This window comes from Oncorhynchus tshawytscha, linkage group LG18 (genome assembly GCF_018296145.1).
Source record: "Oncorhynchus tshawytscha isolate Ot180627B linkage group LG18, Otsh_v2.0, whole genome shotgun sequence".
Classification (NCBI taxonomy): domain Eukaryota; kingdom Metazoa; phylum Chordata; class Actinopteri; order Salmoniformes; family Salmonidae; genus Oncorhynchus; species Oncorhynchus tshawytscha.
Genome location: NC_056446.1, coordinates 25,224,948 through 25,252,914, shown reverse-complemented (window position 1 = coordinate 25,252,914; position 27,967 = coordinate 25,224,948). Strand labels below are relative to the sequence as shown.

The following is a 27,967-nucleotide window of genomic DNA, read 5'->3' as shown; positions in this document are numbered from 1 at the left end:
TCATGAAGAGGGCACAACACCAACAAACTAACATGGTCCAAACATACCAAGACAGTCATGAAGAGGACACATCACCAACAAACTATCATGATCCAAACATACCAAGACAGTCATGAAGAGGACACGACAAAACCTTTTCCCCTCAGGAGACTAAAACGATTTGTCATGGGTTACCAGATCCTTAAAAAGTTCTACAGCTGCACCATCGAGAGCATCCTGACCGGTTGCATCACCACCTGGTATGGCAACTGCTCAGCATCTGACCATAAGGTGCTACAGAGGGTAGTGTGTACGGCCCAGTACATCACTGCGGCCAAGCTTCCTGCCATCCAGGACCTCTATACCAGGCGTGTCAGAGGAAAGCCCAAAATATTGTCAGAGACTCCAGTCACCCAAGTCATAGACTGTTTTCTCTGCTACCTCATGGCAAGTGGTACCGGAGTGCCAAATCTAGGACCAAAAGGCTCCTTAACAGCTTCTACCCCCAAGCCATAAGACTGCTGAACAATTCATCAAATGGCCACTGGACTATTTACATTGAACCACCCATCCATTTATTTGTACACAGCTGCTACTCGCTGTTTATTATCTATGCATAGTCACTTCACCCCCACATACATGTACAAATGACCTCTAACCTGTACACCCGCACACTGACTTGGTACCGAGTCTGGGTCTGGGATAAAAGGAGAAGGAGAAGGGACAGGGGGTAAGAGCTAGGGTGAATGGACACACACTGAGAAGTACATAAATACTACACACACACGCACGTACACAATTTAGCAAAGTACTGTTCATTCTTGCACTTCTCCCATCAATTAGAACTATAACAGTCTAGAATAATTTCTTCCTCCATCCAGGGAAGCAGGAAGGAGAGAGTGTGTGTGTAGCGGGAGTAGGACACTATGCAGTGCATTCAGAAAGTATTCAGACCCCTTGACATTTTCCACATTTTGTTACGTTACAGCCTTACTCTAAAATTAATTAAATAGCTTTTTTCCCTCATCAATCTACACACAATACCCCATACTGAAAACGCAAAAACATGACATTTACATATTCCGACCCTTTACTTAGTACTTTGTTGAAGCACCGTTGTCAGCGATTACAACCTCGAGTCTTGTTTTTTTTTTTTTTTTTTAACCTTTATTTAACTAGGCAAGTCAGTTAAGAACAAATTCTTATTTTCAATGACGGCCTAGGAACAGTGGGTTAACTGCCTGTTCAGGGGCAGAACGACAGATTTGTACCTTGTCAGCTCGGGGGTTTGAACTTGCAACCTTCCGGTTACTAGTCCAATGCTCTAACCACTAGGCAGGTATGACGTGACAAGCTTACCATGCCTGTATTTGGGGAGTTTCTTCCATTCTTCTTTGCAGATCCTCTCAAGCTCTGTCAGGTTGGATGGGGAGCATCACTGCACAGCAATTTTCAGGTCTTTCCAGAGACTTTCGATGGGGTTCAAGTCCGGGCTCTGTCTAGGCCACATTCAGAGACTTGTCCCAAAGCCACTCCTGCATTGTCTTTGCTGTCTGCTTAGGGTCATTGTCCTGTTGGAAGGTAAACCTTCAGTCTGAGGTCCTGAGTGCTCTGGAGCAGGTTTTCATCAAGGATCTCTCTGTACTTTGCTCAGTTCACCTTTACCTCGATACTGACTAGTCTACCAGTCCCTGCCACTGACAAAACATCCCCACAGCATGATGCTGCCCCCACCATGCTTCACAGTAGGGATGGTGCTTGGTTTCCTCCAGACGTGACGCTTGTCATTCAGGCCAAAGGGTTCAATCTTGGTTTCATCAGACCAGAGAATCTTGTTTCTCATGGTCTGAGAGTCTTTTGGTGCCTTTTGGCAAACTTCAAGCGAGCTGTCATGTGCCTTTTACTGAGGAGGGGATCCATCTGGCCATAAAGGTCTGATTGGTGGAGTGCTGCAGAGATGGTTGTCCTTCTGGAAGGTTCTCACATCTCCACAGTGGAACTCTGGAGCTCTGTCAGAGTGACCATCTGGTTCTTGGTCACCTCCTTGACAAAGGCCCTTCTCCCCCAGATTGCTCAGTTTGGCCAGATGGCAGGCTTTAGGAAGAGTCTTGGTGGTTCCAAACTTCTTCCGTTTAAGAATGATGCAGTCCACTGCGTTCTTGGGGACCTTCAATGCTGCAGACATTTTTTGGTACACTTCTCCAGATCTGTGCCTCGATACAATCTTGTCTCGGATCTCTACGGACAATTCCTTTGACCTCATGGCTTGGTTTTTTTCTCTGTCAACTGTCAGAGCTTATGTAGACAGATATGTACCTTTCCAAATCATGTCCAATCAATTGAATTTACCAGAGGTGGACTCCAATCAAGTTGTAGAAACATCTGAAGGATGATCAATGGAAACAGGATGTACCTGAGCTCAATTTTGAGTCTCATAGCAAAGGTTCTGAATACTTATGCATGTAAGGTATTTCTGTTTTTAACTTATAATGAATTAGCAAAATTTTCTAAAACCTATTTTTTCTTTGTCACTATGGGGTATTGTGTGTAGATTGATGAGGAAAATGTTTTATTTAATCCATTTTAGAATAAGACTGTAATGTAACAATATGTGGAAAAAGGGAAGGGGTCTGAATACTTTCCGAATGCACTGTATGTTTCCATTCTGGACCCACTCTCAGCCAGATCCCTGCAGTCCTTGTTTTCACACTTATCAACAATGTCGGCGCTGTGACTCACATGACATTTGCCTGTGACTTCACTGTGTTCCTCCCCCCTTATACACATAAAACATGACTTAATGTACCCAAAAAAACAGAGAGGGAGTGGTAGGGTGAGGCAGGTGTGTGTGTGTGTGTGGTGTGTGAATTATGATATCACTAAGGTTGCAGGAAGTGTTAGGTTGCATTTCACATGCCCACTATTAAAGACTACACTCTGTCACCCAGCTCTGGTCCTGTCTGGGGTTCTGTGGTGTTAATTATACTGGGACACCTGGTGTACATTCAGGTCCCAGCACAACACAGAGACCTGTCAGGAACATGACATATTAGCTTCATAAACCATTCATAAGCTTTGAGTGGGCCCCTGTACCCTCATAGGGCCCGACTGGGGCCACGCGACAATGGTAGAACTGGGGCTTTGATAACAGACCACCATTTCCCCTCTTTCTTGCTCTTCTTCTCTACTCCTCAATTTCTCAAACTCTCTATTCCTCTTACCAAAAAACATAATGAATTCATCTTAAACCCACGAACTCTGCGGGCAACACAATGATGATAGATTTAGAGGGGAGGACCTTATCCTTTCAGTCAGCTACCAAGGGGACATAAGTTGTCTGACTGACTGACTTTCTGCCTGACCTGTTAACGCAGGGAGCAATATTCTTAAAGAGTTCAAGCTAAACTTTGAATCCCCACACACACCACTCAGTGCTTTTTTAATCTGCTCTGCCTCTCAGGTCCGCTGCTCTGCATTCTGACCAGGTACACACGTGTTGACTGACAACAGGGAACAGAACAACTGGAAGAGGCTTCAAAATTCTGGCACTGTGTCTGGGACTGAGCTGTTCTGGCACTGTGTCTGTGTGTCTGGGACTGAGCTGTTCTGGCACTGTGTCTGTGTGTCTGGGACTGAGCTGTTCTGGCACTGTGTCTGTGTGTCTGGGACTGAGCTGTTCTGGCACTGTGTCTGTGTGTCTGGGACTGAGCTGTTCTGGCACTGTGTCTGTGTGTCTGGGACTGAGCTGTTCTGGCACTGTGTCTGTGTGTCTGGGACTGAGCTGTTCTGGCACTGTGCTGTGTCTGTGTGTCTGGGACTGAGCTGTTCTGGCACTGTGTCTGTGTGTCTGGGACTGAGCTGTTCTGGCACTGTGTCTGTGTGTCTGGGACTGAGCTGTTCTGGCACTGTGTCTGTGTGTCTGGGACTGAGCTGTTCTGGCACTGTGTCTGTGTGTCTGGGACTGAGCTGTTCTGGCACTGTGTCTGTGTGTCTGGGACTGAGCTGTTCTGGCACTGTGTCTGTGTGTCTGGGACTGAGCTGTTCTGGCACTGTGTCTGTGTGTCTGGGACTGAGCTGTTCTGGCACTGTGTCTGTGTGTCTGGGACTGAGCTGTTCTGGCACTGTGTCTGTGTGTCTGGGACTGAGCTGTTCTGGCACTGTGTCTGTGTGCCTGGGACTGAGCTGTTCTGGCACTGTGTCTGTGTGTCTGGGACTGAGCTGTTCTGGCACTGTGTCTGTGTGTCTGGCACTGTGTCTGTGTGTCTGGGACTGAGCTGTTCTGGCACTGTGTCTGTGTGTCTGGGACTGAGCTGTTCTGGCACTGTGTCTGTGTGCCTGGGACTGAGCTGTTCTGGCACTGTGTCTGTGTGTCTGGGACTGAGCTGTTCTGGCACTGTGTCTGTGTGTCTGGGACTGAGCTGTTCTGGCACTGTGTCTGTGTTTCTGGGACTGAGCTGTTCTGGCACTGTGTCTGTGTGTCTGGGACTGAGCTGTTCTGGCACTGTGTCTGTGTGCCTGGGACTGAGCTGTTCTGGCACTGTGTCTGGGACTGAGCTGTTCTGGCACTGTGTCTGGGACTGAGCTGTTCTGGCACTGTGTCTGTGTGTCTGGGACTGAGATGTTCTGGCACTGTGTCTGTGTGTCTGGGACTGAGCTGTTCTGGCACTGTGTCTGTGTGTCTGGGACTGAGCTGTTCTGGCACTGTGTCTGTGTGTCTGGGACTGAGCTGTTCTGGCACTGTGTCTGTGTGCCTGGGACTGAGCTGTTCTGGCACTATGTCTGTGTGTCTGGGACTGAGCTGTTCTGGCACTGTGTCTGTGTGTCTGGGACTGAGCTGTTCTGGCACTGTGTCTGTGTGTCTGGGACTGAGCTGTTCTGGCACTGTGTCTGTGTGTCTGGGACTGAGCTGTTCTGGCACTGTGTCTGTGTGCCTGGGACTGAGCTGTTCTGGCACTGTGTCTGGGACTGAGCTGTTCTGGCACTGTGTCTGGGACTGAGCTGTTCTGGCACTGTGTCTGTGTGTCTGGGACTGAGCTGTTCTGGCACTGTGTCTGTGTGTCTGGGACTGAGCTGTTCTGGCACTGTGTCTGTGTGTCTGGGACTGAGCTGTTCTGGCACTGTGTCTGTGTGTCTGGGACTGAGCTGTTCTGGCACTGTGTCTGTGTGTCTGGGACTGAGCTGTTCTGGCACTGTGTCTGTGTGCCTGGGACTGAGCTGTTCTGGCACTGTGTCTGGGACTGAGCTGTTCTGGCACTGTGTCTGGGACTGAGCTGTTCTGGCACTGTGTCTGTGTGTCTGGGACTGAGCTGTTCTGGCACTGTGTCTGTGTGTCTGGGACTGAGCTGTTCTGGCACTGTGTCTGTGTGTCTGGGACTGAGCTGTTCTGGCACTGTGTCTGTGTGTCTGGGACTGAGCTGTTCTGGCACTGTGTCTGTGTGTCTGGGACTGAGCTGTTCTGGCACTGTGTCTGTGTGTCTGGGACTGAGCTGTTCTGGCACTGTGTCTGTGTGCCTGGGACTGAGCTGTTCTGGCACTGTGTCTGGGACTGAGCTGTTCTGGCACTGTGTCTGGGACTGAGCTGTTCTGGCACTGTGTCTGTGTGTCTGGGACTGAGCTGTTCTGGCACTGTGTCTGTGTGTCTGGGACTGAGCTGTTCTGGCACTGTGTCTGTGTGTCTGGGACTGAGCTGTTCTGGCACTGTGTCTGTGTGTCTGGGACTGAGCTGTTCTGGCACTGTGTCTGTGTGTCTGGGACTGAGCTGTTCTGGCACTGTGTCTGTGTGTCTGGGACTGAGCTGTTCTGGCACTGTGTCTGTGTGTCTGGGACTGAGCTGTTCTGGCACTGTGTCTGTGTGCCTGGGACTGAGCTGTTCTGGCACTGTGTCTGGGACTGAGCTGTTCTGGCACTGTGTCTGGGACTGAGCTGTTCTGGCACTGTGTCTGTGTGTCTGGGACTGAGCTGTTCTGGCACTGTGTCTGTATGTCTGGGACTGAGCTGTTCTGGCACTGTGTCTGTGTGTCTGGGACTGAGCTGTTCTGGCACTGTGTCTGTGTGTCTGGGACTGAGCTGTTCTGGCACTGTGTCTGTGTGTCTGGGACTGAGCTGTTCTGGCACTGTGTCTGGGACTGAGCTGTTCTGGCACTGTGTCTGTGTGTCTGGGACTGAGCTGTTCTGGCACTGTGTCTGTATGTCTGGGACTGAGCTGTTCTGGCACTGTGTCTGTGTGTCTGGGACTGAGCTGTTCTGGCACTGTGTCTGTGTGTCTGGGACTGAGCTGTTCTGGCACTGTGTCTGTGTGTCTGGGACTGAGCTGTTCTGGCACTGTGTCTGTGTGTCTGGGACTGAGCTGTTCTGGCACTGTGTCTGTGTGTCTGGGACTGAGCTGTTCTGGCACTGTGTCTGTGTGTCTGGGACTGAGCTGTTCTGGCACTGTGTCTGTGTGTCTGGGACTGAGCTGTTCTGGCACTGTGTCTGTGTGTCTGGGACTGAGCTGTTCTGGCACTGTGTCTGTGTGTCTGGGACTGAGCTGTTCTGGCACTGTGTCTGTGTGTCTGGGACTGAGCTGTTCTGGCACTGTGTCTGTGTGTCTGGGACTGAGCTGTTCTGGCACTGTGTCTGTGTGTCTGGGACTGAGATGTTCTGGCACTGTGTCTGTGTGTCTGGGACTGAGCTGTCTGGCACTGTGTCTGTGTGTCTGGGACTGAGCTGTTCTGGCACTGTGTCTGTGTGTCTGGGACTGAGCTGTTCTGGCACTGTGTCTGTGTGTCTGGGACTGAGCTGTTCTGGCACTGTGTCTGTGTGTCTGGGACTGAGCTGTTCTGGCACTGTGTCTGTGTGCCTGGGACTGAGCTGTTCTGGCACTGTGTCTGTGTGTCTGGGACTGAGCTGTTCTGGCACTGTGTCTGTGTGTCTGGGACTGAGCTGTTCTGGCACTGTGTCTGTGTGCCTGGGACTGAGCTGTTCTGGCACTGTGTCTGTGTGTCTGGGACTGAGCTGTTCTGGCACTGTGTCTGTGTGTCTGGGACTGAGCTGTTCTGGCACTGTGTCTGTGTGTCTGGGACTGAGCTGTTCTGGCACTGTGTCTGTGTGTCTGGGACTGAGCTGTTCTGGCACTGTGTCTGTGTGTCTGGGACTGAGCTGTTCTGGCACTGTGTCTGTGTGCCTGGGACTGAGCTGTTCTGGCACTATGTCTGTGTGTCTGGGACTGAGCTGTTCTGGCACTGTGTCTGTGTGTCTGGGACTGAGCTGTTCTGGCACTGTGTCTGTGTGTCTGGGACTGAGCTGTTCTGGCACTGTGTCTGTGTGTCTGGGACTGAGCTGTTCTGGCACTGTGTCTGTGTGCCTGGGACTGAGCTGTTCTGGCACTGTGTCTGGGACTGAGCTGTTCTGGCACTGTGTCTGGGACTGAGCTGTTCTGGCACTGTGTCTGTGTGTCTGGGACTGAGCTGTTCTGGCACTGTGTCTGTGTGTCTGGGACTGAGCTGTTCTGGCACTGTGTCTGTGTGTCTGGGACTGAGCTGTTCTGGCACTGTGTCTGTGTGTCTGGGACTGAGCTGTTCTGGCACTGTGTCTGTGTGTCTGGGACTGAGCTGTTCTGGCACTGTGTCTGTGTGTCTGGGACTGAGCTGTTCTGGCACTGTGTCTGTGTGTCTGGGACTGAGCTGTTCTGGCACTGTGTCTGTGTGTCTGGAACTGAGCTGTTCTGGCACTGTGTCTGTGTGCCTGGGACTGAGCTGTTCTGGCACTGTGTCTGGGACTGAGCTGTTCTGGCACTGTGTCTGGGACTGAGCTGTTCTGGCACTGTGTCTGTGTGTCTGGGACTGAGCTGTTCTGGCACTGTGTCTGTGTGTCTGGGACTGAGCTGTTCTGGCACTGTGTCTGTGTGTCTGGGACTGAGCTGTTCTGGCACTGTGTCTGTGTGTCTGGGACTGAGCTGTTCTGGCACTGTGTCTGTGTGTCTGGGACTGAGCTGTTCTGGCACTGTGTCTGTGTGTCTGGGACTGAGCTGTTCTGGCACTGTGTCTGTGTGTCTGGGACTGAGCTGTTCTGGCACTGTGTCTGTGTGCCTGGGACTGAGCTGTTCTGGCACTGTGTCTGGGACTGAGCTGTTCTGGCACTGTGTCTGGGACTGAGCTGTTCTGGCACTGTGTCTGTGTGTCTGGGACTGAGCTGTTCTGGCACTGTGTCTGTGTGTTTGGGACTGAGCTGTTCTGGCACTGTGTCTGTGTGTCTGGGACTGAGCTGTTCTGGCACTGTGTCTGTGTGTCTGGGACTGAGCTGTTCTGGCACTGTGTCTGTGTGTCTGGGACTGAGCTGTTCTGGCACTGTGTCTGTGTGTCTGGGACTGAGCTGTTCTGGCACTGTGTCTGTGTGTCTGGGACTGAGCTGTTCTGGCACTGTGTCTGTGTGTCTGGGACTGAGCTGTTCTGGCACTGTGTCTGTGTGTCTGGGACTGAGCTGTTCTGGCACTGTGTCTGTGTGTCTGGGACTGAGCTGTTCTGGCACTGTGTCTGTGTGTCTGGGACTGAGCTGTTCTGGCACTGTGTCTGTGTGTCTGGGACTGAGCTGTTCTGGCACTGTGTCTGTGTGTCTGGGACTGAGCTGTTCTGGCACTGTGTCTGTGTGTCTGGGACTGAGCTGTTCTGGCACTGTGTCTGTGTGTCTGGGACTGAGCTGTTCTGGCACTGTGTCTGTGTGCCTGGGACTGAGCTGTTCTGGCACTGTGTCTGTGTGTCTGGGACTGAGCTGTTCTGGCACTGTGTCTGTGTGTCTGGGACTGAGCTGTTCTGGCACTGTGTCTGTGTGTCTGGGACTGAGCTGTTCTGGCACTGTGTCTGTGTGTCTGGGACTGAGCTGTTCTGGCACTGTGTCTGTGTGCCTGGGACTGAGCTGTTCTGGCACTGTGTCTGTGTGTCTGGGACTGAGCTGTTCTGGCACTGTGTCTGTGTGTCTGGGACTGAGCTGTTCTGGCACTGTGTCTGTGTGTCTGGGACTGAGCTGTTCTGGCACTGTGTCTGTGTGTCTGGGACTGAGCTGTTCTGGCACTGTGTCTGTGTGTCTGGGACTGAGCTGTTCTGGCACTGTGTCTGTGTGTCTGGGACTGAGCTGTTCTGGCACTGTGTCTGTGTGCCTGGGACTGAGCTGTTCTGGCACTGTGTCTGGGACTGAGCTGTTCTGGCACTGTGTCTGGGACTGAGCTGTTCTGGCACTGTGTCTGTGTGTCTGGGACTGAGCTGTTCTGGCACTGTGTCTGTGTGTCTGGGACTGAGCTGTTCTGGCACTGTGTCTGTGTGTCTGGGACTGAGCTGTTCTGGCACTGTGTCTGTGTGTCTGGGACTGAGCTGTTCTGGCACTGTGTCTGTGTGTCTGGGACTGAGCTGTTCTGGCACTGTGTCTGTGTGTCTGGGACTGAGCTGTTCTGGCACTGTGTCTGTGTGCCTGGGACTGAGCTGTTCTGGCACTGTGTCTGGGACTGAGCTGTTCTGGCACTGTGTCTGGGACTGAGCTGTTCTGGCACTGTGTCTGTGTGTCTGGGACTGAGCTGTTCTGGCACTGTGTCTGTGTGTCTGGGACTGAGCTGTTCTGGCACTGTGTCTGTGTGTCTGGGACTGAGCTGTTCTGGCACTGTGTCTGTGTGTCTGGGACTGAGCTGTTCTGGCACTGTGTCTGTGTGGAGTGTCTGGGACTGAGCTGTTCTGGCAGTCGTCAGGACACTGAGCAGGACACACAGCAGGACACAGAGCGGGACACAGAGCGGGACACAGAGCGGCGGGACACAGAGCGGCGGGACACAGAGCGGGACACAGAGCGGCGGGACACAGAGCGGCGGGACACAGAGCGGCGGGACACAGAGCGGCGGGACACAGAGCGGCGGGACACAGAGCGGGACACAGAGCGGCGGGACACAGAGCGGCGGGACACAGAGCGGCGGGACACAGAGCGGCGGGACACAGAGCGGCGGGACACAGAGCGGCGGGACACAGAGCGGCGGGACACAGAGCGGGACACAGAGCGGCGGGACACAGAGCGGGACCCAGAGCGGCGGGACACAGAGCGGCGGGACCCAGAGCGGGACACAGAGCGGCGGGACACAGAGCGGCGGGACCCAGAGCGGGACACAGAGCGGCGGGACACAGAGCGGCGGGACCCAGAGCTGCGGGACACAGAGCTGCGGGACACAGAGCGGTGGGACACAGAGCGGGACACAGAGCTGCGGGACACAGAGCGGCGGGACACAGAGCGGCGGGACACAGAGCGGGACACAGAGCGGCGGGACACAGAGCGGCGGGACACAGAGCGGCGGGACCCAGAGCTGCGGGACACAGAGCTGCGGGACACAGAGCGGCGGGACACAGAGCGGGACACAGAGCTGCGGGACACAGAGCGGGACACAGAGCGGGAGACAGAGCGAGACACAGAGCGGGAGACAGAGCTGCGGGACACAGAGCGGGACACAGAGTGGGACACAGAGCGGGACAGAGCTGGGGACACAGAGCGGGACACAGAGCGGCGGGACACAGAGCGGCGGGACACAGAGCTGCGGGACACAGAGCGGGAGACAGAGCGGGAGACGGAGCGAGAGACAGAGCGGGAGACAGAGCTGCGGGACACAGAGCGGGACACAGAGTGGGACACAGAGTGGGACACAGAGCGAGACACAGAGCGGGAGACAGAGCTGCGGGACACAGAGCGAGACACAGAGCGGGAGACAGAGCTGCGGGACACAGAGCGGGACACAGAGCGGCGGGACACAGAGCGGCGGGACACAGAGCGGCGGGACACAGAGCGGGACACAGAGCTGCGGGACACAGAGCGGGACACAGAGCTGCGGGACACAGAGCTGTGGGACACAGTGGCGGGACACAGAGTGGGACACAGAGCTGCGGGACACAGCGGCGGGACACAGAGCGGGACACAGAGCGGGAAACAGAGCTGCGGGACACAGTGGCGGGACACAGAGTGGCGGGACAGAGCTGCGGGACACAGAGCGGGACACAGAGCTGCGGGAGACAGAGCGGGACACAGAGCTGCAGGATACAGAGCGGGAGACAGAGCGGGAGACAGAGCGGGACACAGAGCGGGACAGAGCTGCGGGACACAGAGCGGGACACAGAGCGGGACACAGAGCGGGACAGAGCTGCGGGACACAGAGCGGGACACAGAGCGGGACACAGAGCGGGACAGAGCTGCGGGACAGAGCTGCGGGACACAGAGCGGCGGGACACAGAGCGGGACAGAGCTGCGGGACACAGAGCGGGACACAGAGTGGGACAGAGCTGCGTGACACAGAGTGGCGTGACACAGAGTGGCGGGAGACAGAGCGGGACACAGAGCTGCGGGAGACAGAGCGGGACACAGAGCTGCAGGACACAGAGCAGGACACAGAGCTGCGGGACACAGAGCGGGAGACAGAGCGGGAGACAGAGCGGGACACAGAGCGGGACAGAGCTGCGGGACACAGAGCGGGACACAGAGCGGGACACAGAGCGGGACACAGAGCTGCGGGACACAGAGCGGGACACAGAGCGGGACAGAGCTGCGGGACAGAGCTGCGGGACACAGAGCGGCGGGACACAGAGCGGGACACAGAGCGGGACAGAGCTGCGGGACACAGAGCGGGACACAGAGTGGGACAGAGCTGCGTGACACAGAGTGGCGTGACACAGAGCGGGAGACAGAGCTGCGGGACACAGAGCGGGACACAGAGCTGCGGGACACAGAGCTGTGGGACACAGTGGCGGGACACAGAGTGGGACACAGAGCTGCGGGACACAGCGGCGGGACACAGAGCGGGACACAGAGCGGGAAACAGAGCTGCGGGACACAGTGGCGGGACACAGAGTGGCGGGACAGAGCTGCGGGACACAGAGCGGGACACAGAGCTGCGGGAGACAGAGCGGGACACAGAGCTGCAGGATACAGAGCGGGAGACAGAGCGGGAGACAGAGCGGGACACAGAGCGGGACAGAGCTGCGGGACACAGAGCGGGACACAGAGCGGGACACAGAGCGGGACAGAGCTGCGGGACACAGAGCGGGACACAGAGCGGGACACAGAGCGGGACAGAGCTGCGGGACAGAGCTGCGGGACACAGAGCGGCGGGACACAGAGCGGGACAGAGCTGCGGGACACAGAGCGGGACACAGAGTGGGACAGAGCTGCGTGACACAGAGTGGCGTGACACAGAGTGGCGGGAGACAGAGCGGGACACAGAGCTGCGGGAGACAGAGCGGGACACAGAGCTGCAGGACACAGAGCAGGACACAGAGCTGCGGGACACAGAGCGGGAGACAGAGCGGGAGACAGAGCGGGACACAGAGCGGGACAGAGCTGCGGGACACAGAGCGGGACACAGAGCGGGACACAGAGCGGGACACAGAGCTGCGGGACACAGAGCGGGACACAGAGCGGGACAGAGCTGCGGGACAGAGCTGCGGGACACAGAGCGGCAGGACACAGAGCGGGACACAGAGCGGGACACAGAGCGGGACAGAGCTGCGGGACACAGAGCGGGACACAGAGTGGGACAGAGCTGCGTGACACAGAGTGGGTGACACAGAGCGGGAGACAGAGCGGCGGGACACAGAGCGGGACACAGAGCGGGACACAGAGCTGCGGGACACAGAGCGGGAGACAGAGACACTCTCAGGTGAGCCAGCGGCAGCTCCCCTTTACTGTAGGAGGGGCCCTCTTGTGCTATATACTTTAATAAGGTACATGCTGCGGTACTCCTGGGACCCTGAGCCAAACTGAATTACCCAGTTAGACTCAGCCACAATGACATTCACTTCACTGTGTTTTTGCTAATGTGGCTGGCTCAATGTGTGTTATGGTTATTGTGAGGGCCTCTGACAACGCACTGGTGTGTGTGTTCTATACTTTTTTGTATGTAACTAACTTGGGATGTCTGTGTGTTTGTGTATGTACTGTATGTGTGTGCACGTGTGTGTGTGTCTACCAGCAAACATGCCTGATTGGAGGAGCAGAAAGGGGAATTCCTATTGCAAGTTAGCTGACTCCATCTCTATACAGATTACACCAATCAAGACCAACACTAACAAAACTGCATGAATTCCCTTTTGAACCTTACTTAAATGGGACCTCCACTCAATAAAACACACACAAATCATATAGAAATGATAGTTTGAAAATAAAACGAAGCAGTAAATGCCATTAGAAAAGCGTGAGACGACCAACATCACCACAGAATATTGACTTCCAGATAGTTCTGGTCTCTAACTAACCGTCAGATTTGTTCTAACTCATTCAGGTCTGTCATTGACTTCTAGGTAGTTAAGAGCAATGGAGGAATGGAGGAATGGAGGAATGGAGGAATGGGAGAATGGAGGAATGGAGGAATGGAGGAATGGAGGAATGGAGGAATGGGAGAATGGAGGAATGGAGGAATGGAGGAATGGGAGAATGGATGAATGGAGGAATGGAGGAATGGGAGAATGGAGGAATGGAGGAATGGAGGAATGGGAGAATAGATGAATGGAGGAATGGAGGAATGGAGGAATGGAGGAATGGAGGAATGGAGGAATGGAGGAATGGGAGAATGGAGAATGGAGGAATGGAGAATGAATGGAGGAATGGAGGAAATGGGAGGAATAGAGGAATGGGAGAATGGAGAATGGGAGAAGGAATGGGGAGAATGGAGGGAAATGGGAGAATGGAGGAATGGGAGAATGGAGGAATGGGAGAATGGGAGAATGGAGGAAATGGGAGAATGGAGGAATGGGAGAATGGAGGAATGGAGGAATGGGAGAATGGAGGAATGGGAGAATGGAGGAATGGAGAGAATGGAGGAATGGGAGAATGGAGGAATGGGAGGAGGAATGGGAGAATGGAAATGGGAGGAATGGAGGAATGGGAGAGATGAATGGAGGAATGGAGGAGATGAATGGAGGAATGGAGAGAATGGAGGAAATGGAGGAATGGAGGAATGGAATGGAGGAATGGAGGAAATGGAGGAATGGAGGAATGGAGGAATGGAGAATGGGAGGAATGGAGGAATGGAGAATGGAGGAATGGAGGAATGGAGAATGAATGGAGGGAATGGAGAATGAATGGGAGAATAGAATGGAGGAATGGAGGAATGGGAGAATGGAGGAATGGAGGAATGGAGGAATGGAGAATGAATGGAGGAATGGGAGAATGGAGGAATGGAGGAATGGAGGAATGGAGAATGGAGGAATGGAGAATGAAATGGAGGAATGGAGAATGGAGGAATGGAAATGGAGGAATGGGAGAAATGGAGGAATGGAGGAATGGAGGAATGGAGAATGAAATGGAGGAATGGAGGAATGGAGGAATGGAGGAATGGAGGAAATGGAGGAATGGAGAGAATGGAGGAATGGAGGAGAATGGAGGAATGGAGGAATGGAAATGGAGGAAATGGAGAATGGAGGAATGGAGGAATGGGAGAATGAATGAGGAATGGAGGAATGGGAGGAATGGAGAATAGAAATGGAGGAGGAATGGAGGAATGGAGGAATGGAGGAATGGAGGGAATGGAGGAATGGAGAATGGAGGAATGGAGGAATGGAGAATGAATGGAATGGAGGAATGGGAAAATGGAGGAATGGGAGAATGAGAATGGAGGAATGGAGGAATGGGAGAATAGATGAATGGAGGAATGGAGAGAATGGAGGAATGGAGGAATGGAGGAATGGAGGAATGGAGGAGATGAATGAATGGAGAATGGAGGAATGGGAGGAATGGAGGAATGGAGGAATGGGAGAATGGAGGAATGGAGGAATGGGAGAATGGAGGAATGGAGGAATGGAGGAATGGGAGAATAGATGAATGGAGGAATGGGAGAATGGAGGAATGGAGGAATGGAGGAATGGAGGAATGGAGGAATGGAGGAATGGAGAGGAAATGGAGGAATGGGAGAATGGAGGAATGGGAGAATGGAGGAATGGAGGAATGGAGGAATGGAGGAATGGGAGAATAGATGAATGGAGGAATGGGAGGAATGGAGGAATGGAGGAATGGAGGAATGGAGAATGGAGGAATGGAGGAATGGAGGAATGGAGGAATGGGAGAATGGATGAATGGAGGAATGGAGAGGAATGGAGGAATGGAGGAATGGAGGAATGGGAGAATGGAGGAATGGAGGAATGGGAGAATGGAGGAATGGAGGAATGGAGGAATGGATGAATGGAGGAATGGAGGAGAATGGAGGAATGGAGGAATGGAGAGGAATGGAGGAATGGAGGAATGGAATGGAGAATGGAGGAATGGAGGGAGAATGGAGGAATGGGAGAATAGAATGGAGGAATGGAGGAATGGAGGAAATGGAGGAATGGGAGGAATGGAGAGAATGGAGGAATGGGAGAATGGAGGAATGGAGAGAATGGAGAGGAATGGGAGAATGGAGGAATGGAGGAATGGAGGAATGGAGGAATGGAGAGAATGGAGGAATGGAGGAATGGAGAATGGAGAATGGAGAATGGAGGAGGAATGGAGAATGGAATGGAATGGAGAGAATGGAGGAAATGGAGAGAAATGGAGGAATGGGAGAATGATGAGGAGGAATGGAGGAATGAAATGGAGGAATGGAGGAATGGGAGAATGGAGGGAAATGGAGGAATGGAGGAATGGAGGAATGGAGGAATGGAGGAATGGAGAAAATGGAGGAATGGGAGAATGGGAGAATGGAGGAATAGGAGAATGGAGGAATGGGAGAATGGAGGAATGGAGGAATGGGAGAATAGAGGAATGGAGGAATGGAGGAATGGAGGAATGGAGGAATGGGAGAATGGAGGAATGGGAGAATGGAGGAATGGGAGAATGGAGGAATGGGAGAATGGAGGAATGGAGAATGGAGGAATGGGAGAATGGAGGAATGGGAGAATGGAGGAATGGGAGAATGGAGGAATGGGAGAATGGAGGAATGGGAGAATGGAGGAATGGGAGAATGGAGGAATGGAGAATGGAGGAATGGAGGAATGGGAGAATGAATGGAGGAATGGAGGAATGGGAGAATGGAGGAATGGGAGAATGGAGGAATGGAGAATAGATGAATGGAGGAATGGGAGAATGGAGGAATGGAGGAATGGAGGAATGGAGGAGAATGGAGGAATGGGAGAATGGAGGAAATGGGAGAATGGAGGGATGGGAGAATGGAGGATGGGAGAATGGAGGGAGAATGGAGAGAATGGAGGAATGGGAGAATGGAGGAATGGGAGAATGGAGGAATGGAGAATGAATGGAGGGATGGGAGAATGGAGGGAATGGGAGAATGGAGGAATGGGAGAATAGAGAATGGGAGAATGGAGGAATGGATGAATGGAGGAATGGGAGAATGGAGGAATGGGAGAATGGAGAATGAATGGGAGAATGGAGGAATGGGAGAATGGAGGAATGGGAGAATGGAGAATGGAGGAATGGAGAATGGAGGAATGGAGGAATGGAAATGGAGGAATGGGAGAATAGATGAATGGGAGAATGGAGGAATGGGAGGAATGGAATGGAGGAATGGAGGGAATGGGAGAATGGAGGAATGGGAGAATGGAGGAATGGGAGAATGGAGGAATGGGAGAATGGAGAATGAATGGAGAATGGAGAATAGATGGAGGAATGGGAGGGAAATGGAGGAATGGGAGAATGGAGGAAATGGGAGAATGGAGGAATGGGAATGATGGAGGGAATGGGAGAATGGAGGAATGGGAGAAATGGAGGAATGGAGGAATGGAGGAATGGGAGAATGGAGGGATGGGAGAATGGAGGAATGGAGAATGGAGGAATGGAATGGAGGAATGGAGGAATGGGAGAATGGAGGGAATGGGAGAAATGGAGGAATGGGAGAATGGAGGAATGGGAGAATGGAGGAATGGAGGAATGGAGGAATGGGAGAATGGAGGGAGGAATGGAGGAATAGATGAATGGAGGAATGATGGAGGAATGGAGGAATGGAGGAATGGGAGAATAGATGAATGAGGGAATGGGAGAATAGATGAATGGAGGAATGGAGGAATGGGAGAATGGGAGAATGGATGAATGGAGGAATGGGAGAATAGATGAATGGAGGAATGGGAGAATAGATGAATGGAGGAATGGAGGAATGGGAGAATAGATGAATGGGAGAATGGAGGAATGGGAGAATGGAGGAATGGAGGAATGGAGGAATGGGAGAATGGATGAATGGGAGAATGGAGGAATGGGAGAATGGAGGAATGGGAGAATGGAGGAATGGAGGAATGGAGGAATGGGAGAATGGAGGAATGGGAAATGGATGAATGGAATGGAGGGAATGGGAGAATGGAGGAATGGAGGAATGGAGGAAATGGAGGAATGGGAGAATGGAGGGATGGGAGAATGGAGGAATGGGAGAATGGAGGAATGGAGGGATGGGAGAATGGAGGAATGGGAGAATGGAGGAATGGGAGAATGGGGGAATGGGAGAATGGAGGAATGGGAGAATGGAGGAATGGAGGAATGGAGGAATGGGAGAATGGAGGGATGGGAGAATGGAGGGAATGGAGAGAATGGAGGAATGGAGGAAATGGAGGAATGGGAGAATGGAGGGATGGGAGAATGGAGGAATGGGAATGGAGGAATGGAGGGATGGGAGAATGGAGGAATGGGAGAATGGAGGAATGGGAGGAATGGAGGAATGGGAGAATGGAGGAATGGGAGAATGGAGGAATGGGAGAATGGAGGAATGGAGGAATGGAGGAATGGAGAATGGAGGAATGGGATGGGAGAAATGGAGGAATGGAGGAATGGAGGAATGGAGGAATGGAGGAATGGGAGAATGGAGGAATGGAGAATGGGAGGAATGAGAATGGAGGAATGGGAGAATGGAGGAATGGGAATGGAAATGGAGGAATGGAGGAATGGATGGGAGAATGGAGGGATGGGAGAATGGAGGAATGGAGGAATGGAGGAATGGGAGAATGGAGGAATGGAATGGAGGAATGGAGGAATGGGAGAATGGAGGAATGGGAGGAATGGAGGAATGGAGGAATGGAGGAATGGAGGAATGGAGGAATGGGAGAATGGAGGAATGGAGAATGGAGGAATGGGAGAATGGAGGAATGGAGGAATGGAGGAATGGAGAATGGAGGAATGGGAGAATGGAGGAATGGGAGAATGGAGGAATGGAGGAATGGGAGAATGGAGGAATGGGAGAATGGAGAATGGAGGAATGGGAGAATGGAGGAATGGGAGAATGGAGGAATGGGAGAATGGAGGAATGGGAGAATGGAGGAATGGGAGAATGGAGGAATGGGAGAATGGAGGAATGGGAGAATGGACGAATGGAGGGAGAATGGAGGGATGGGAGAATGGAGGGAATGGGAGAATGGAGGAATGGGAATGGAGAAATGGAGGAATGGAGAATGGGAGAATGGAGGAATGGGAGAATGGAGGAATGGAGGAATGGAGGAATGGGAGAATGGAGGGATGGGAGAATGGAGGAATGGGAATGGAGGAATGGAGGGATGGGAGAATGGAGGGATGGGAGAATGGAGGAATGGAGGAATGGAGGAATGGGAGAATGGAGGAATGGGAGAATGGAGGGATGGGAGAATGGAGGGATGGGAGAACGGAGGAATGGGAGAATGGAGGGATGGGAGAATGGAGGAATGGGAGAATGGAGGAATGGGAGAATACCCGTTACCCTTCCTTTGCATGCCACACCACGTACCCTGTGTCTTCTAGGAGTAGACCTATGGTTTCTATTGTAGAACTGTTACAATGAACTCTTTCAGGACTTCATACAGTCAATACCGTAGGGCTATAATTAACACAGTGTTATTATTACTTTTACTACAGTATATGCTGAGCCTCACCTGATTATTTTTTCTCAAATATGTCATTATGGTAAGAAAAAAAGATGTTTGATGTTCCAGCATCTAAATCAGTTGAACCTAAGACACTCATGCAGAGTCAAAAACACCGTAAAATCTATATAATCCATATAATCTGAAACCTTCCAATTAATACTGAATTATTTATCAATTTCCTTTTGTAGAATGTTTGAGAATGAGACATCTCATGTATAATTGTTTTTCAATAACGTGCCTTATTGCCAGAGAATAATGGAAGCATTACACAGCCATCCTGACGCTGAAACAGATGGAGACAAGGAAGGACTGTGTACAATCTAATAACTCAGTCATCCAGTCAGTTATGGTTGAGGTCAGAATGATCCTCATACTACATTAATATCCTGGACCATTAGCATTCAAACCAACACACTGATGCTGCTAATGGAACGAAGAAGTCTCACCAGGTATCTCTCGTCACCTTTCATCCCTGGTGTTCGGATGAGGTGATTCTGCTCCCCCCTCCAGTCCCCGAAACGTCGGAAGAAGTAGTTGGAGAGAAAACGGTTAATGGGGTCCCGTATGATGTTGATGTAGACGGGCTGCTCTATCCTGAACCTGACAGACAGAGGGACAGATGGACGGGCACATATTTATACAGGGCACATAGTACAGTTCTTCACAGTGGGGCAGTATTGGGGCCTAGTTGATAAGGAGATGGGCAACTGACTTACACTAAGTGTACAAAACATGAGGAACACCTTCTTAATATTCATTGCACCTCCCTTTCCCCTGAGAACAGCCTCAATTCGTCGGGGCATGGGCAAGGTATCGAAAACTTTCCACAGGGATGCTGGCCCATGTTGACTTCAATGCTTCCCACAGTTATGTCAACTAGGCTGGATGTCCTTTGGGTGGAGAACCATTCTTGATACACAGGAAACTGTTGAGTGTGAAAAACCCAACCGTGTTGCAGTTTTTGACACACTCAAACCGGTGCACATGGCACCTACTACAATACCCCGTTCAACGGCACCTCAATCACTTCTTCACCCTCTGATTGGCACACACAATCCATATCTCAACTGTCTCAAGGCATGTCTCCTCCCCCTCCTCTACACCAGGGTTCCCCAACTGGCGGGCCGCGGGTGATTTTATTTGTCCAAACAAGTTTGGGCTTCTTGCGGTCAATTTGCTGTCTACAAATGATTTGTAATTATGTTCCGGCCCCCTGACCACCCGCTTAAGAAAAAAGAGGCCTGTGACTGAATCTAGTTGATGATCCCTGATCTACATTGATTGAAGTGGATTTAACAGGTGACAATCAATTAAAGGATCATAACATTCACCTGGATTCACCTGGTCAGTCTATGTCATGCAAAGAGCAGGTGTTCTTAATGTTTTGTACTCTCAGTGCATATTGCCATTGTTGGTAAAGACATTAAATCAAATGTCAAGACTTTTCTGAAAATGTAAACTACAGAAACGGTTCTGATTAAAACATTGTCCAGTCATAGCTATAACAGTGAAACTCCGCTGTTTCAGGTGGTTCTGTATGCCATTGAGACCTTAGCATCATAGACGGATGGATGGTGCCAGTTGTCATACGTGATGTGCTCTGCTGTAGTTACCGGGTGAAGTTGAGAAAGTGGACATGTCTGGTGTACAGGAAAGGCTGAGGGATGTTGCTGATGTTCCTCATAAGGTCCACCTGAAAGACACACATCAAGAGAAATGACTGTACTAGTCTATACTTGTATCAAAGACAGTATGTCTCCCCAGGATGGAAGCAGAAACAAACAGAAAGTTAATTTAGAACCATTTTCACTAAACCCTTTTGTGCTTTAATAGGCAATGATGGAATATCTGTAATTAATGACACATTCATTTCACATGTTCTGGCATCAGCAGAGAAATCGATTAAGAGGTTTTGGAGACCCCCTGTCCACTGTGTCAGAACCTGACAACATCATCATGTTGGAGACCCCCTTTCCACTGTGTCAGAACCTGACAACATCATCATGTTGGAGACCCCCTGTCCACTGTGTCAGAACCTGACAACATCATCATGTTGGAGACTCCCTGTCCACTGTGTCAGAACCTGACAACATCATCATGTTGGAGACCCCCTGTCCACTGTGTCAGAACCTGACAACATCATCATGTTGGAGACCCCTGTCCACTGTCCACTCATCATGTTGGAGACCCCCTGTCCACTGAAACCTGACAACATCATCATGTTGGAGACTCCCTGTCCACTGTGTCAGAACCTGACAACATCATCATGTTGGAGACCCCCTGTCCACTGTGAACCTCAACATCATCATGAGACTCCCTGTCCACTGTGTCAGAACCTGACAACATCATCATGTTGGAGACCCCTGTCCACTGTGTCAGAACCTGACAACATCATCATGTTGGAGACCCCCTGTCCACTGTGTCAGAACCTGACAACATCATCATGTTGGAGACCCCCTGTCCACTGTGTCAGAACCTGACAACATCATCATGTTGGAGACCCCCTGTCCACTGACCATCATCATGTTGGAGACTCCCTGTCCACTGTGTCAGAACCTGACAACATCATCATGTTGGAGACCCCCTGTCCACTGTGTCAGAACCTGACAACATCATCATGTTGGAGACCCCCTGTCCACTGTGTCAGAACCTGACAACATCATCATGTTGGAGACCCCCTGTCCACTGTGTCAGAACCTGACAACATCATCATGTTGGAGACCCCCTGTCCACTGTGTCAGAACCTGACCTCATACAGGCTGGAGCGAGATCCCAAATCCCTCATCTTCCATTATTACATTAATGAGAGCAGCTAAACCACACCACATGTTATGTTATCCCTCAGTGGGTCTCCCTGTTGATAAAGCCCATCTGGTTCTAGTGTGCTGGTGATATAGTATATCTACCGAGTATATCTAGTATATCTGGTGAGCCAGTATATCTACCCAGAACACCGTCCTCAGGTTTCATTCTGTGAAACGACTAGCAGAGAAAACCGATTGGACAATGACATGTTTTCATTGTGTACTGTTCATAATCATATGTAAAACATGATCATTCACAGTTTTGTGTTCCATATCGTCCCAGCCTCGGTGGATGATCTCCACCTCTGTGGTTCCCCAGGCCTGCATCAAGAGACAGGTTGGGACCTGTACCCCAGGTGAGCTCCATGGTGGGGGTCACACCTGGCCCTGACCCCTGGGGGTGGAGATGGGACAGGTGGGACAGGGAAACGAAGGTGGGGTGACTAACAACCCTCTAAATACTGAGGGCTGACCCTGTCATAACCTTGGCTGAGCTCACCAGCATTACTCAATAAACTGAAGGAAAAACATGGAGGCCTTGATATTTATTGCGACTTGTTATATAGCCATTTGTTATCTAGTGTGATAGCATTATGGTTCATATGCCTATAATCAACAGTTATAAATCTTTTGGGACATATTTGACACTGTGTTTGGCATGAAACAAGTGCTGCTGCTCCATAAACATCAATGAGAAACTGTGACGTCACTGCTATCTGAGGCCCCAGTCACATGAGAATTTGACAGTCTCTCTCTCTCCATACAGAAAAAGCTCAATTCTGCTGACTTCCAGACCAATTAGCCGAAAACGTATACCCCCCACTACACCCCACCCCCCTCTCTGCACCCTAAACACGTTTGGGTTGATTTAACGGGAATAGGGAAGGCCAAACACACACGCGCACACACACACACACACACACAAAACCCCCCTCTCATTCAGGAAGGGAGGTGAGTAGAGGAAGAAGGGGAAGACGGGGGAGAGGAAGAAAGACTGAAAGAGGAGGATAGTCTGGGATTCCAGAAATATTTGATGCCCCCCTCCCCTCCCTCTCTTCCTGATTGAAGGCTGTGCCTTAAACGCTTCCTGGTTGGGCTCCGCAGACCACTGGGACTGGGCTAGTGTAAACAGACTAAACTTTTCTGCTATTGCTACTCCATATGTCCCTCAACATCCCACCCCCACTTCCCTCACCTCACCTCTCCCTTTAATCTCTCCACCTCACCCCTCCACATCCCCCTCACTTCTCCCTTAAAACCTTCCACCTATTTAAAGTCTGCTACTCCAAGCCAGGGCCGGACCATTTCAATGTTTTAATATCCGTAGTAGCTAGTATTCAGGAACATGGGGTCCATGGCAGAGCTGCATTTGTTTGCTGTGTAACATATTTGGTGAGAGAGAGAACATAGCACCACCCAGCAACACAGAGAAACTCACAGGAAAGCTGTGTTGCTATTTCTGACCAAGCCAAAATAAAGCCATCTCTCTCTCAGGTCTTGTAGTCTGGCTATAGAGAGACAGACAGGTCTCAGATGTGGGTACATAGGGCTCCACAAGGCTCCAAAGGGTAGGGGACCTTAATCTGTTTGGCTACCCTGGCTGGTTCTGGGCAAACGCATTAGCAGGCCACTGGCTGAGCCAAAGGATAATGGTCCAACACTCTAGTCCCCAGCCAGACTGGAGCTAAGGAGACCAGCATCTCTAAACTTAGACAGCATGCATCTGGATCTGCATAAGTCAACACACACGCACACACACAGCTACTCTAAGAGGACGTGTTAGTAGACCATAGACAGAGGTGATTTATGTCTCTCTCTCTCTCTCTCTCTCTTTTCCAGAGGCTTAATGATTCTAGTACAGCCAAGCGTTCAGGCTTGATGAATGTTTAAACTACCTGTTTCAATATTAGCTTTAATTAAATATTTACTTCAAATCCAGTAATGGTTATGAATATTTAGCATCTACTGACCATTCAAACATAAAACGATTTCTACAGCACTTTCACACTGATAAAAAAGGCCTATGAGGATATGAAACATTACCACATAGACTATGACACAGAAATACACATTATTCTCTTCCTCTATGAAGAGTCTGAGAGTCTGTTTACGTTGGTGTTAGGTGGCAGGAAGTGTCATTTATAGAAGGGCATATGAGGGCATATTTTATTGGTCTGGCACTGATGGAAGATGCGTGATAGGGGTCCTACCACAAGACAGGTGTGCCTAGTTAACTCCAGTCAGTACAGTCAGCTTTCTAATTAAAATGTTCCCCAAATATCACTAGAATAAAGGAAGATGAAGAGAGGGAGAGAGACAGTCAGAGAGAGAGAGAGAGAGAGAGTCAGAGAGACAGAGAGAGAGAGAGAGAGAGAGAGAGAGAGAGAGACAGTCAGAGAGAGAGAGAGAGAGAGAGAGAGAGAGAGACAGTCAGAGAGAGAGAGAGAGAGAGACAGTCAGAGAGAGAGAGAGAGAGAGAGACAGTCAGAGAGAGAGAGAGAGAGAGAGACAGTCAGAGAGAGAGAGAGAGAGAGAGAGAGAGAGAGACAGTCAGAGAGAGAGAGAGAGAGAGAGAGAGAGAGAGAGAGAGAGACAGTCAGAGAGAGAGAGAGAGAGAGAGAGAGAGAGAGAGAGAGAGAGAGAGAGAGAGAGAGACAGTCAGAGAGAGAGAGAGAGAGAGAGAGAGAGACAGTCAGAGAGAGAGAGAGAGAGAGAGAGAGAGAGAGAGAGAGACATTTTGCAGAGCGAGAGAGAGAGAGAGAGAGAGAGAAAGGCAGAGCGAGAGAGAGAGAGAGAGAGAGAGAGAAATAAATACCTATTTTTGATCATGCAGAATGACTAGCGTTCAGTAATGTTTTAATTTGTGTTGGCATTTCCCATGACACAGCCTGTCATTTCAACATGTTTCTAAGGGATGTGGTTTTAAACACACGCAGCACTTCCTCTATAAATGCTGTGTTGATGTCTTTCAAATGCTCTTGGAAATCATAAAAATACATTTCCCATCATTTCAGCCTCTTCTTAGAAAGACTGAAGGACAATACAGTAGTAGCTTGCTGTGTTACAGCTTTAAGTGATTGCATTAGGACATCACTACCACTTCTTGTGGTAGTGATGTCCTAATGACATGGTGCAGAGAGAAAAATGTGCTCTTTTATAATGCTATTCTAAACATTTTGCCATGATAAAATATGGCAATTTTAAAGCTAATTTCCAGCAATTCTACAGTTTTTGCCATAGGGCAGGGGGAAACATTTGCTGTTTTATAGCTCATTTCATGCTTTTGTTCACATTTTGCAATGAGGCTGAGATAAAATGTTGCAGATTTAAAGCTAATTTTCTGCTATTCTACACATTTTGACATGAGGCTGAGAGAAAATGTTGCCGTTTTAAACGTAATTTCCTGCAATTCCACACATTTTGCTATAATGTGCTATCAAACATGAAAAAAAATGGGATGTGGGCCCCCTGGAGGTTGGGGGCCCTGGGGCACGTGCCCCTGCGTGCCAATTCTGTAATCGGGCCCTGCTTCCGGTCATCATACAACAAGGCAACGCTCCCCACTCCTCCCATCTCTGACCCTTAAAGCACACCCCCTCAACCACCACAGATATCTCTCCTTATCTCCCTCCCTTTCTCCATCTTTACCCGTTCATGCTTGGTGACGCGTGTCATACCTGTTCATGTTTGGTGAGGCGTGTCTTGTTGTGGATGTCTGAGGAGACCAGGTTGAACTGGTGTCTCTCTGCCAGTAACCTTAGTAGGATGACTACCGTCCTGCTGCCACACTTCCCCACACGATTATACACCACCTGACTGGGGAACGGCAGCACCTGAATGGGAGAACAACAGAACGCACACTGAAACAAGGAGACAGCAACTATTGTCTCATCAAATAACAATTAGCTAATCAAAGACATGATTATTGCCTTCTGGAGGTAACATAAGGCTAAGATAAGGGTAAGAATGATGGTAGGTACAGCTGAAAGATGACACCAGGTAAGTGAGGACGAATTCAAATATGGTTAGGACGAAAGGAAAGAAGAAAAGATAGTGAAGAAGGGGAACACTGCCAAAGGGATTGGACCACTCCTTCTCGTAACTCTTACTCTGTCCTTCCTCTCTGACCTCTGACCTGTCTTTTGTGTCTATTTTTCCAGAGGGCTGTTCTCACTCAACCCCCAATGCCCTGCCATCCTGCAGATAAACTCCACACAAAGTGCTTAAACACACACACAAAGTGCTTTATCAGCACACACACACACACACACACACACACACACACACCCTCAAACACAAACACACACACACCCTCAAACATACAAACACAGCACACACACTGGTCACTGTAACGCATCCCTCGATTCCATCTGATAGCAGAAGGATCACTGAAATAAGGACAAAGCTATTAGCAGTTGAATAACATCTGAAAGGTGTCATTATTGATGCTCCTAACCTTTTCCCTGTCATGACTTCAATGAAGCCTTTTTTATTAGAAATACAAAGAGTGAAGAATTCAGCAGCGGGAAATTCCTGCCAGCATTCCCAGTCTGGAATGGTAACTGAGATTCCCCTTGGGGGAAATTCCTGCTGGCATTCCCAGTCTGGAATGGTAACTGAGATTCCCCTTGGGGGAAATTCCTGCCAGCATTCCCAGTCTGGAATGGTAACTGAGATTCCCCTTGGGGGAAATTCCATTCCCAGTCTGGAATGGTAACTGAGATTCCCCTTGGGGAAATTCCTGCTGCATTCCCAGGCATTCCCAGTCTGGAATGGGAACTGAGATTCCCCTTGGGGGAAATTCCTGCCGGCATTCCCAGTCTGGAATGGATTCCCCTTGGGGGAAATTCCTGCCTGAGTCTGGAATGGTAACTGAGATTCCCCTTGGGGGACTTCCCAGTCTGGAATGGTATTCCCCTTGGGGGAAATTCCTGCCGGCATTCCCAGTCTGGAATGGTAACTGAGATTCCCCTTGGGGCAAATTCCTGCCAGCATTCCCAGTCTGGAATGGTAACTGAGATTCCCCTTGGGGGAAATTCCTGCCGGCATTCCCAGTCTGGAATGGTAACTGAGATTCCCCTTGGGGGAAATTCCTGCCAGCATTCCCAGTCTGGAATGGTAACTGAGATTCCCCTTGGGGGAAATTCCTGCCGGCATTCCCAGTCTGGAATGGTAACTGAGATTCCCCTTGGGGGAAATTCCTGCCAGCATTCCCAGTCTGGAATGGTAACTGAGATTCCCCTTGGGGGAAATTCCTGCCGGCATTCCCAGTCTGGAATGGTAACTGAGATTCCCCTTGGGGGAAATTCCTGCAAGCATTCCCAGTCTGGAATGGTAACTGAGATTCCCCTTGGGGGAAATTCCTGCCGGCATTCCCAGTCTGGAATGGGAACTGAGATTCCCCTTGGGGGAAATTCTACACATCTGACAGGGACACTAAAGACACATCTACTCCAGTACAACTCAGGGTTAGCGGATGGTGCTGAACCCCATGACAGGCATTTTAGTGTAGGGGGCCACATTTTTGTGCCTTTGTGTGTGTGTGTGTGTGAGTGTGTCTACATGTGTATGTTTTTCTCCATGTTTACCCCTACAACTCTTGTATCCCAGTCCACAGTGTTTTGTATGATGAAGCCCAGAGCGGTTAGGGCCACACACACCACTTCATTTTGCTCCTCTATCCTGACCTGTATTCCTGCCTGCCTCGCCCCAGCAGCACAGTAAACACAGGGCCTGTCACGTATCAATTTGAGGACAGCCTGTCACTTTATCAACAATGTATTTCCTGTTTTTCCAGAATACTGGGGTTACAGGAAATCATCAGAGGATAAAATGCTTTGGCAGCGGTTGGAAACAGAAATATGTGTGTTGTTTGGCCTGGGCTTGAAAGAGGGTGGGATGATGACCATCCCCTGTGATAACTTTGTTTGCACTTGTGTTGATAGGCATGAGTCTGCCTGTGTCGTGTCACATGGTTTACACCCTTAACTCCCCTTTGATAAAACATCATCAACACTGTATGAGGTCGTTCTGTTTAATAGAAAAAGGTCTGGAAAAGAGGGCTGTATTCAATCAAAACCTATGGCCAGAAGAGTCCGGTGCTAGAAAAAACAAAATATTCCTCTTGCACATCCTGACAGCGGAATTCGATCCAACTAAGAAATGAAACAATTCTGAAAGTGTGAAACAATAAGACAGTCAAATCTGTGTCAATTCTCACAGCACAGAAAGACATTGGGTTCTAGGGAGTCAGTGCACGTCAATTGTGTTTCTCTTAAACAGGCCTACCATGTCTGTTATTGTAGTAATGCCAGACCTCTTAGCTTATCACATTCTAAAGGCAGTGATAACATATCTGCTGTGTTTGCATGAAGAACAAAAACATCT

The 27,967-nt window shown here is 50.5% G+C and overlaps 1 protein-coding gene across 1 annotated transcript in view; it reads right to left on the bottom strand.

Annotated features, from left to right (window-relative positions):
- The window catches only part of LOC112217779 (uronyl 2-sulfotransferase), a 134,082-nt gene that overhangs the window by 6,017 nt on the left and 100,098 nt on the right, over nt 1-27,967 (bottom strand). Inside the window, exons 3-5 of the mRNA XM_042300862.1 lie at nt 25,258-25,413; nt 20,390-20,469; nt 19,223-19,376 (exon numbers count right to left, since the gene is read on the bottom strand). Coding sequence (XP_042156796.1) covers nt 19,223-19,376; nt 20,390-20,469; nt 25,258-25,413 — 390 coding nt within the window. The remainder of the gene's footprint in view (nt 1-19,222; nt 19,377-20,389; nt 20,470-25,257; nt 25,414-27,967) is intronic.